This window comes from Stegastes partitus, unplaced genomic scaffold (assembly GCF_000690725.1).
Source record: "Stegastes partitus isolate 25-593 unplaced genomic scaffold, Stegastes_partitus-1.0.2 Scaffold1078, whole genome shotgun sequence".
Classification (NCBI taxonomy): domain Eukaryota; kingdom Metazoa; phylum Chordata; class Actinopteri; family Pomacentridae; genus Stegastes; species Stegastes partitus.
Window position 1 is genome coordinate 89799 of NW_007578809.1, and position 11620 is coordinate 101418.

At 40.0% G+C, this 11620-nt stretch overlaps 2 protein-coding genes across 4 annotated transcripts in view; both read left to right on the plus strand.

Moving 5' to 3' along the window:
• Positions 1-2372, plus strand: part of LOC103367689 (zinc finger protein 664-like) — a 13138-nt gene extending 10766 nt beyond the window's left edge. Inside the window, exon 2 of one of the 2 annotated variants that reach the window (XM_008295802.1) lies at positions 173-2372. In XM_008295802.1, coding sequence (XP_008294024.1) covers positions 173-1492 — 1320 coding nt within the window. In that variant the 3' untranslated portion in view covers positions 1493-2372. Of the gene's footprint in view, positions 1-68 lie in introns of both variants that reach the window. The other variant, XM_008295801.1, reaches the window with a different exon arrangement.
• Positions 2373-5656: 3284 nt separating this feature from the next.
• LOC103367687 (zinc finger protein 37-like) lies at positions 5657-10771 on the plus strand. 2 transcript variants are annotated; one of them, XM_008295799.1, is made up of 5 exons: positions 5657-5839; positions 7144-7388; positions 7470-7638; positions 8605-8991; positions 9176-10771. In XM_008295799.1, exons 1-5 carry the CDS (start codon positions 5668-5670, stop codon positions 10192-10194), a joined length of 1992 nt encoding a protein of 663 aa, XP_008294021.1. In that variant the 5' UTR covers positions 5657-5667; the 3' UTR covers positions 10195-10771. The 2 variants fall into 2 exon arrangements, with proteins under 2 accessions (XP_008294021.1, XP_008294022.1); XM_008295800.1 differs by lacking the exon at positions 8605-8991.
• The last annotated feature ends 849 nt before the right edge of the window (positions 10772-11620 follow it).

Sequence of the window (11620 nt, forward strand, 5' to 3'; positions counted from 1 at the left end):
ACATTTGCTCAGTTGTGTGTTTTTCTATCACATTAGTTATCTTTTCTTGCGTCCCTTTGTCCCTCCAGACCTGCCACAGCATTATGTCTGTAAGGAGGAGAAGGTTGACCAACAGCTCTGTAGCCACAAGACGAATTCCAGTCTGGACCAGGAGGACCCAGAGCCTCCACAGGTTAAAGAGGAACAAGAGGAACTCTGCATCAGTATGAACCAGGAGGACTCAGAGTCATCTCAGATTAAAGAGGAACAGGATTATCCAGAGCCTCCACAGATGAAAGAGGAACAGGAAGAACTTTTTGCTGGTTTAGATCAGGAAGATCCAGAGCCTCCACAGATTAAAGAGGAACAGGAGGAACTCTGCACCAGTCAGGAGGGAGAGCTGCTCATAGTAAAGCTGGAGACTGATACCTTCATGGTGACTTCTACGAATGAGAAAAGTGACCAAAGTAAACCAGAACCGAACAGTGACCAGCTCCTTTCTCACGACTGCCTTTCAGCTGAGAGCCCAGATCAGGACAGAAACAAGGATGTGGATTCAGGATTAACTGGAAATGCAAAGCAGATGCCAACAAAGAAACATCACAGGAACAATGTAGTCAACTCTCAGTTGTCAGAGAATCACAGTAATACTGATACGGGGGGAAAATCTATAAAATGTGCTGTTTGCGATAAAGCTTTTAAAGATGAGTATCAAATGCAGAGACATCAGAGAATCCACACAGGTGAGAAGGTGTATGTTTGCAAAATTTGTGGGAAAAGATTCTACAAGGTATCATTGCTGATGTATCATCAAAGAGTCCACACAGGTGACAAGCCATATTCTTGCAAAACCTGTGAGAAAAGTTTCAGTTTTAGCTCTTACTTGAAACGCCATATGAAGACCCACACAGGTGAGAAACCGTATGTATGTCACACCTGTGAGAAAAGATTTAGCAACTCATCAGGACTAAAAAAGCATGTTATAATTCACACAGGTGAGAAGCCATATTCTTGCAAAACATGTGGGAAAAGTTTCATTAGTAGCTCTTACCTTAAAATTCATATGAAAAGTCATACAGGTGAGAATATGTACCCTTGCAAAACGTGTGGGAAAGTCTTCAGTTGTAGCTATCATCTTAAAATCCACTTTAGACTTCACACTGGTGAGAAACCGTATTCCTGCAAAACATGTGGGAAAAGTTTCAGATTAAGTGATAAATTGTTGCTCCACATGAGAACCCACACAGGGGAGAGGCCTTACCCCTGCAACACTTGTGGGAAATTGTTTAAAGATGCATCAACACTAAAAGTACACGTAAGATCTCACACAGGTGAAAAACCTTATGCGTGCAGCATCTGTGAAAAACATTTTAAATCTGCATCACCGCTGATACAACACCTGAGAACTCACACAGGCGAAAGGCCATATTTTTGTGAAACGTGTGGGAAAAGCTTCGTTCAACGTGGCCATATGTTGCGCCACATGACAACTCACACAGGTGTCAAGACGTAGTCCTGAAAAATTAATCTAGGAACGAAGCTTGAAGAAAACATGTCAGAAGTCATATTGGTTAACCACAACTCAAATTTTTTAATTTAATTTTAAATTAAAAAAATAAAAGTGTCTTTGTGTTTTGCTGTTCACAGCAGTGTCTTCCAGCCCTGTGTTTACTTGTATTACAATCAAGTGCCTCCTGTACATCAAAGGGCATAAAGAAATGTATGTTTTCCTAAAAACTTATTAAAAGCTTACTACTGCTATCAGTTGAGAAATGATTGCAACAATGGGGGAACCAGATTGTGTAAATTGTAATGTTCACTACTTAAATAGGTTTAAGTGTTTTATTTTGTTTGTTTGTTTGTTTGTTTGTTTGCGGTTGTTTCCATTGACTTCAATTGTCCTGTAATTTCTCAAGTAATTTATGCTTCTACATTCAATGGTGCTACTTTGTGAAGTTTTTGTGTTTCACAAAATTGCTTCACTTATTTATGTGTCGTGTAATTAACTCACAGAAACCTCTGGTGAAGTCATACTATTTATTACAGAAACACTGTACATTTTTATCAGTTATTTTCCTCAGTGACTGATGATTGACCAGTGCAGAAAATGTCAAAAAAAATTATGTGAAAGCATTTAATTATTAAAGTTTTCCTCTTCTTTTTTTTTGTTGTTGACCAAAACCACAAAGTGTAGAGTTTTTTGTAATGTAAAACTGTGATACTATCAAAGATTCATGTATTTTTTAAAATGAATTTTTTGTTAATGGTTCCAGAGAATATTTGCCATTTTTTGGTTTTAAAAAAATGGCTCTCTTATGGGATCAATTATCAGAACTGTTGCCAGGAAACCTAATGTCACTAAAAATGATTAAAAGACTAAATTTTCAGCTCTACTCATTGGTTACTGGCTGTCTGTGGAATTAATGAAACTGGCATGTTTTCAATTTGGCCATGGTGTCACTAGATACACTATATAACAGAGGTGTGTGTGCTGTTTCAGTAAAATGTCAAACAATTCTACATTGTATCATCTTACAATTATTAAAGTCAAACAATAGGGTATTTGATCTTTTGCCAAATTAAAAATCAATAGTCTACATTGACAGTTGTAGATAGACTATATTAAAAATGCAGCTCCCAAAGGAGGAAGTCAACGCAACAAAAGTCAGAACACCTTTTATTACTGAAATTCAAATATTTTATTTTTGCAGTACTTTGCATGTCCACTTTTATTTTTGATGGTGGACTCAATCATCCTCATCCTGTGTCCACAATTTTGTGAAAAAATTCTTTATAGAGAACCTTTTTTTGTCTGGTCGTGGTTGGAGGGGTTGTGTTGCTCCACCTTTCTCTTTAAAATACCCTTAAGGTGTTAGATTGGATTTCAAGTCAGGTGACATACTGTTCCAGGTCATAGTTTTTACTTTGCTCTTCTTTCGTATGATTTTTGGCAGTGTGCTTTGGGTGGTTATCATGCCTGAATATTCTTCTTCTGCAGATTGTGAGTCATTTTTTCAGCCAGTATTTTGGTATATCCACAGGCATCCATATCACAGACAATGACAAAAGTTACTGGACACAACTCCAGTTCGATGAGCATTTACAAAATAGAACACTGGAGGTTTGTTATGTCAGTCTATATGGTGACTTTTACATTGTCGATTGCTCGAGATGAGAACATTGCTACTGGACAAGGATGTCAAGAGGGCAGAAATGGTCCTGTTTGATAAATCAGAAAATATTTGGCGCGACCACCAAGGAAGTTTTTCAGGGCCGCTCAGATGTCTGCACGCTTCCCTCCCCTGGAAACAACCCCGAAGGAGGTTCAACAGGGATGGTTCTTGCAGTTAGAACAGGCACAAAGGCTCAGAATGCCCTAAAAGGACCCACAAGTTCCTGCAGTGGTAAATGGCCTAATGTCATCACACCAACACAATTTGCACTCATGCATCCCTGTATCATCACACTCCCTCCTCCGTGCTTCACTGTCAGGATTATGCATTTATTGTTGCAGTCCTGGTCAGGTTCACACCAAACATGCTGTATTCCATCTGAGCCCAACAACTTTATATTGGTCTCATCTGACCAAAGACTGTGCTCACAACATTCATCAAGCTGTTTTTCATTTTCTTTAGAAAAAAAAAATCATCTTGCAGTTAGAAAGTTGAAAATCTAATGCCCCACACAGTTGTGCCTCCCTAAAAGGGCATCAGCTAAAATCTAAGGGGCCAAAACAGTGCAGGATTTATAAAAAAAATCTATTTTCTTCAAAAATGGTACTTTTAATTTGTAGTATGCTCTAAGTATATGTCTTATTTTGGACCTTTGAAATTCATTCAGTTTGCTACATTTGTCTAAATGAATGGCATTTTTGTCAGTCTCAGCAAATCCTGTGGAGACCAAAAGTACTGTCAAGTAAGTAAGTAAGTACACCTAAGTACTGTGCTCATTAGTATTACAAGCATTTCCATTTTATGCTACTTTATACGTCTACTCTACGGTTTTTAAGACAAATATCCTACTTTTCACTCAACTATATTTATTGCACAATTTCAGTTACTTTGCATATTTAAATATACACCCAATATACAATCAGCAAATAAATTATGATGCATTATTGTTTTATTATTTTAATATGTAAGTTTTTATTCATTAAGGATCAACTTTCCTAATCCCCACGCAGGAAGGTTTTTACAAACTAGCAGTAGATATTAAAATCAGATTCACCTTCACCAGCTGCATCATAAAAGTGATGAACACTGTTAGGATGACCGTTTTGCGGCTGGATGAAGCAGGAGACTTGAGGCCAGATAAGGTGCAAACCAACTAGGTGTTTATTCACCAACAGTCATATTACAAAAATGAGACAAAAAACAAAAACACGAAGCAAGGCGATTAGTTGGTGGCATAAGTGGTGACGCTCTTTTCCTCTTCTTGCTCTCACTCAACTGCCAGCTTTTTATAGGCAACCCCCTAATCAGCCCCTCAAACCTACCAACATACAGGTTGACCTAAACTAATCACGCACAAGAAATACACAGAAACACAACACTTCACTACTTTAACTTTAATAACAAACATTAAAACTAAATCTTTATTTCATAAAAACAACTTCCAACATCTCCATCAAACAATTGCAATTATTTTAATCACCTAGGGAAATTATTATCCCCCCTCTCTTCAACTAGACTTGGTTTGCCCCGGAACCTTTAAAAATTGTGTTCCAGGCCATGGGGACTCTTTTGGCTGGAACACCTGAGGAGACAGAAGAGGTGAGTCGTCACACGCTTTCAATCTACACAACCACACTTAAAACAATGCCACATACCCGCTTCTATGGTCATTCAGCTACCAATTAAGTCCAATTACTTAATCCTGTTCCTGAAACTGCTTCCTTTCTCTTACAGGCCTCACTACTGTTGTCACTCAGCGCCGTGAGGAGAAGCCATCGAACAGCACATGCTACACTCATCAAACTCATTAAACTCATCCCACCCTCATTGTCTGGTGTCTTATATTTATCCCAGAATGTCACTCTTGTAGGTAATGAAGCTCAACTTCATTACAAACACATTAATGCATCAGGAGTTATAATTCAGTAGTATGGGGTGCACAGTTCTGAAACAGGCCATTCTAGATTATTAGTACTTTTGCTACTCTAAGCATACGTATACTTTTGAAGAATTCATATGCAGGAGTTTGACTTGTTAGAGTATTTCTACAGAGCAGCTTTGTTGATTTCCCCTACATACAGGATCTATGTATTGGATATGACAGTACTCTCTGAACAACAGCCTACCTGAGTACATTTGCTCAAGTACTCTAAGTACATACTTGTCTTCAAATTGGTCAGATTACATTTAGATTAAACACACATTAAATACTTAACGCTTTAATTAAGAAACATACAGTTTAAGATTTTTGTACTTTGTGAGTTCACGTTATTCATTAGATTAAACTCTGACTGTTGTCATTTGTAATAAGCTTATAAACTATAAAGTCCAGTCAAACTATCTGTGACTGTGTGAATTATGCAAGAACTGCTGCTGTCAAAAAGTTAACTCCGTGTTTCTGCCGGAACTTCACAGTGTGACACCTGGCGGAAGTCAGCTTTACTAATGTGTGGAAGTTTGTAAAGGCGGTTTTGCTGCCGGGTCACAGATCAATAACCCTGCAGCTGAAGTAAAGATGAGTTCAGTTCGGAATCTGAGAGAGTTGATCAACGAGCGACTAACTGCTGCTGCTGAAGAAATATTCGCAGAGTTTGAAAAAACCATCGTTCAGTACGAGGAAGAGATCGATCGTCAGCGCGGACTGCTGGACAACATCTGGAAACCACGGATAACGTTACACACCACAGGTATGTAGAAATGTGACTGTCTGAATGTGGAAAATACAGGATGAAGTGAGTGAACAAGAGGATCACTGCGGACTTTATAGACATGACGTGTAAGTGGGAGCAAGCAAAAAGCTGACAAACTTAAAGGTGACGAACTAACGGGGCTGCCGAGCCACGCTAACGCAACGTGAACCTCTTTGTTTTTGGGAGGGTTGTTGGCGGCTTAAGGTGCATTACCGCCCCCCTTTGGATTGGAAAAGAAAAGTGGGATTTTCAAAAAAACGAAAAAAAATCTCTATCAGGTGTGTTTGTGAAATAATTGTGATCAGTTGGGCATATGTTCACCATAATGCTGCTCCAATGAGACTCTACTGTTAGGTTAAGCTTTGCTGCCTTACTGCTTATAGATACTAAGTTCCACTAACACATGCTGAACCGATGCTGATTGCACAAAATCCAGTTGGATCTTATTATTCAGATTGTTTTTGTGTCCTGTATGCCCATCTGTTTCCACCCACCCTCCTTCCAACACCCACATGCTTTTCAATATTATATAGATGCCGTCCTGTGTCATTTATGTCCCAATTCTCCAGCTGTGTTTTTTTTTTTAAATTTAGGCCATTTATAATGTGTTGAACTCTGCTATGCTTAGTAAGATCTGTAAGTCAACTGGCTACGACTTCAGTGGTTGTTTACCTTATATATGCCTCCTTCCATGTGAACGCACAAAGAGTCTGAAGCAGAAAGAAGTTGATAACTACTTTGTGATACCTGATATCTATTAATGGATGGATAGTTTTTGTCAAGCTGACCACACAAAGAAAGCCTGTGTAGGGAAAACTTGCTTCGTAGTACAGCCCTCAGGTCCAATAAGTGATCCAATAAGCTTCAGTAAAAAACAACTGAACTTCACATATTGGCCTTGAAGACATTTCATCTATTGAGGAAGCCTCTTGGGTGACTATTGAAATGTCTCTAAGAACTAAAAGAGAAGCTCTGTTGCTTCTTACTGAAATTCATAGTTATTTACTTAGTTGTGTTTTTTTTGTCGACTGGGCAACTTCCTGTGCAAGTCCTCAGGGCACATCCAATTTGTAGGGGAGACCCCCGGGTAAAACTAGAACTTGCTGGAGGGATTACATATCTTATCTGCTCTGCGAACACCTCAGGATCCCCCAGGAGGGCCTCAAAACTTTTGGTAGGGAGAGGAATGGCTGTAATGCCTGCTGCCATCAGCTTCATAGTCTGGATAAGAGACAGGGGATGGATGGATGGATGGATGGATGGGTGTGTAACATTTTTCATTTGGTCCTTTCTTGCTCCAGATTTCCCACAGCAAAGTGTCTGTAAGGAGGAGGAAGTTCTCACTGACCAGCAGCTCAGTAACCAGGAGAGGAACTCCAGTCTGGACCAGGAGGACCCAGAGCCTCTACAGATTAAAGTGGGACAGCAGGAACTCTGCACCACTTTGAACCAGAATGACTCAGAGCCTGCACAAATTAAACAGGGACAGGAGGGACCCAGCACCAGTCTGGACCAAGAGGACCCAGAGCCTCCACAGGTTAAAGAGGTACAGGGGGAACTCTGCACCACTCGGGAGGGAGAGCAGCTTGAACTGAAGCAGGATACTGACACCTTTGCTCTGTTTCAGTGCAAGTCCATATGTGAAGAAATATCCAGAGAAGTCCTGCAGTCTGTGGATGCTGATGAAACATTCACAGAATCTCAAAAAACAATCGTCCAGTGCGAGGAAAACAACGATCGTCAGCACAGACTGCTGGATATCACTTTGATACCTGAATTAAAGTTACACAGAATAGGTATGTAAAACTAGAATGGTCTTAATGAACTACCTAATGGATATGACTGATTTGGAATCCTAAGCAGTACTCTACATGACATTTATTTTTATGGGTAACTGCAATGGATGCCACTAATGTATCTCTTTTCTAAACTTTAAACATACAGTGTGCATAATTCAAGGCAGAAACTGAGTTAAACTCTTTGACTACAGCAGTGTTTTCCTGAGGCTGACTAGTTTAGAATGCAAGTGTGACGGTGACAGGACTTCTCTCTCTCTGTCTCTCTCTCTCTTTTTTGTACAATTTCTGATTTTTTTTTTCACCTGTTGTCTTTCATGAAAACTGAACCGTTTGTCAATAAGTGCTATTTTCCCCCTGTGCTTGTTGGAAGGTTTAACTATAATATCATCAACAGGAGAGCTGCTAGTACTCTGGCCAGCACTGGCTTCACTTCACTGCCATCAGCCATTCAAGATTTTGGTTTCAAAAATGCAGATATTTTGGCCAGACGTTATTTAGAGTAAGCTTATGAGCAGTGTTATCTTCACGTCACCTGTCTTCTCTGCTCACTTTTCACAGATGCACGTTTTCTGAAATGTGTTGCTGGCATCAAGTTCCAAATGATGAGATGATCAGCTGATTGTTTTACTGGAGAAGACGTCTCAAACAGTCGTTGCTGAGTGCAGACAGTAGCGTTGTGTTAAAGCAGCTTTTCTATCAAACTGCAGAGACGCTGTAAGGGAGCGACATCTGATTTGACCTGCTGTTTGTCATTTGAACTGACAACAGTGATGATCAGCATCTCTGAATGTTTTTACACTGAGCTTTAATACAAAAGAGTGTTGTACATCAACAGTTACTTGCACAGGTGCACACAGAAAAGCTGTAATTTGGACAGCCTGCTAATGGCTTCAACTTGTATGTATTTCCTTAACTGCACATAACTGTGACTGACCTTCTTCTTTTGTCCTTTTGTCTCTACAGACTTCCCACAGCAACATGCCTGTAATCAGGAGGAGTTTTTTGCTGACCAGCAACCCTGTAACCAGGAGAGGAACTCCATTCTGAACCAGGAGGACCCAGTGCCTCCACAGATTAAGGAGCCACAGGAGGAACCCTGCAGCAGTCTGAACCAAGAGGGCCCAGAGCTCCCACAGGTTAAACAGGGACAGAAAGCATCCTGCACCTTTTTGCTGTTACAGTGCAAGTCCACATGTGACGAAATAGCCGAGGAAATGTTAGCATCTGCTGCTGCTGAGGAAACATTCACAGAGTCTAAAAAAACCATTGTCCAGTGCAAAGAAGACAGTGATCATCAGCACAGACTGCTGGATATCCTCTGGAAACCTAAAATAACGTTACACAGAATAGGTATGTAAAACTATCCATCCATCCATCCATTATCTATACACCGCTTAATCGTCACTGAGTCGGGGGGGGATTTTGAATTGATAACACAAAAGTTACTAGCACAGGTGCACATCAAAAAAAATGTGTTTCCTCAATTGAACAGAGCTGTGACTGACCTTTTTCTTGCGTCTATTTGTCTCTACAGACTTCCCACATCAACGTGTGTGTAACAAGTGGGACGTTTCTGCTGACAAGCAGCTCTGTAACCAGGACAGCAACTCAAGTCTGAACCAGGAGGACCCAGAGCCTCCACAGATTAAAGAGGGACAGGAGGAACTCTGCTCCAGTCAGGAGGGAGAGCAGTTTGTACTGAGGCTGGAGGCTTCCGGGGAAAGTGACAACAGTGAAACAGAACCAGACAGTGACCAGTTCAGAGAGCCAGAGAGCTCAGTAGCAGAGAGCCGAGCACAACGGAGAAAGAGGCACATAGACTTAGAATCAACTAGAAGTGCAGAGCTGAAGCCAAAGAAGAGACATCTCAGAGGAAGAAGTCAAAACAACATGGAAGAAAACTCTCACATGTCAGCGAGTCACAGTGATACTGACACAGAGACAGGGAGAAAGCCTGTCAAGTGTGATGTTTGTGGAAAGGCGTTTAAGTACAGGTCAAAAATGAGGTATCATCGCAGAAGCCACACAGGTGAGAAGCCATATGCTTGCAGTACTTGTGGGAAAAAATTCACTCGAATGTCTTCAATTAAATACCACAAAAGAATACACACAGGTGAGAAGCCATATGCTTGTGAAATATGTGACAAACGGTTTCGAGGTACTGTTGACTTGATAACCCACATGAGAACTCACACAGGTGAAAAGCTGCATTCTTGCAAAACATGCGGGAAAACTTTTACTCAACGTGGTCATTTGTTGTGCCACATAAGAATTCACACAGGTGAGAAGCCATATTCTTGTGAGACGTGTGGGAAAAAATTCATTCAGTGCAATCATTTGTTGCGCCACATGAGAACCCACACAGGCGAGAAGCCTTTTTCTTGTAAGACATGTGGCAAAAGCTTCAATCAGACTGAAATTTTGAATGTCCACATGAAAACTCACACATACCAGAAACCTTGTATCTGCAGCATATGTGGAAAAGAATTTAAAGCTACATCAGCACTGATGCGACACATGAGAACTCACGCAGGGGAGAGCCCATATTTGTAACGTGGGGAAAATTATACTCAACATGAAAATTTATTGCACCACATGAAAGTTTAAAACTGTAGTCCAGAAACATCAACGTTGACCAACCTTGAAAAACATGTAACAAATCATTCAGATCAATAATAGTCCTTTCAAATTTACAGTACCTTTAGACTGTGCTTTAACGCTGACTCTGAGTTTATTGCATATTACAGAAAGATGGGTCTAATAAGAACTGCCCAGTGAATATGTGGTGACTCTTAGAGAAGCACAATGAATTCGCAAACAAAGACAATTGGAGACATCTCACTGTTAAGAGAAAAAAACTCAGAATTAAATGTTGTGTTGTTTTTAAAATCTATTATATTTGAAACGAATGGGCACTGGTGCGCCCTGATTTAACAAATGAACATGAGTTTAACCATCAAGTACTTTGAAAAATGTCATGTTAAGTTCATATGTGTGTAAATGAGTTGCAGTCCTGGTCATCTTGTCAAAATGTGATGTTTGTCTGTGGTGGTGCTTTGTAAACCTTTGTATGAAGACATACAAAAAAATAAAACCAATTTCCTGTGCAGTAACATCTGGAAGAAACAGATCTGACTGGACTAACAAGCTGTGTTTGAGGAGAACATGACACCTTTCTTAAAAGAATCATAAACACTTGATTGTGTTTCATATTAGATACTGAAGTCTTTGCTTATATAGCTGCAACTGTATGAAAAGCTGCAGCTGTATAAGCAGACTTCAATTTGCCTCCTGCTGGATTTGTTGCTGTGGTTTAGCTGCCAGCTGCATTAATTCTTCTCAGGATAATGTAAGGTTGACAGGGTTTATGAGAAATATAGTTGAAATGATTATATTCATAGTTATACTTTACTGAATGCATAATGATGTGACAAATGTGTGCAAGGTTGTGATAATCAAAGCAGTTTGTTTGCAGTAATATTTTGAAGGAGTGTATTAGCAGATCAATCACATGATACCATCATGAAAAAACAGGAAAATTTTTAATGAGTACAAAACAACACACCATCTCACTTTTCTCTACAGGTTGATTTTTGTTGGAAAACCCACACAATTATCTGCCTGGAAAGTTAGAAGCACACTAGAAACACTGGCTACTTTGCAAAGTGGAACACAGAGATAGTAATAATAGTACATTTTATTTGTAATGCACTTTTCACTTCAATGAAATCTCAAAGTGAAGACGTGCGTTGCAGTAGTCCAGCCTGGAGGAGGCAAAGGCGCCGACGAGTTTCTCTGCAACAGGAAGGGTGAGGGTGGGACAGAGTTTGGCAATAGTTTTGAAAAACGAAGACTTGCACAGATGTTTGATGTGGTTGTTGAATGTCAGGTGAGGGTCCAGTCACACAGCAAGGTTGGTAAGTGCCAGTGAGAGGGGAATGTCTTGTCCAGAAGAGGTGATGGTGGTTATGGAGGATGA

Coding starts and splice junctions, on each gene's coding strand:
- LOC103367687 (XM_008295799.1), top strand. CDS start 5,668: ATGAGTTCAGTTCGGAATCTGAGAGAGTTGATCAACGAGCGACTAACT. Junction 7,639..8,604: donor ATTAAAGTTACACAGAATAG/GTATGTAAAACT, acceptor TTGTCTCTACAG/ACTTCCCACAGCAACATGCC. Junction 8,992..9,175: donor AATAACGTTACACAGAATAG/GTATGTAAAACT, acceptor TTGTCTCTACAG/ACTTCCCACATCAACGTGTG.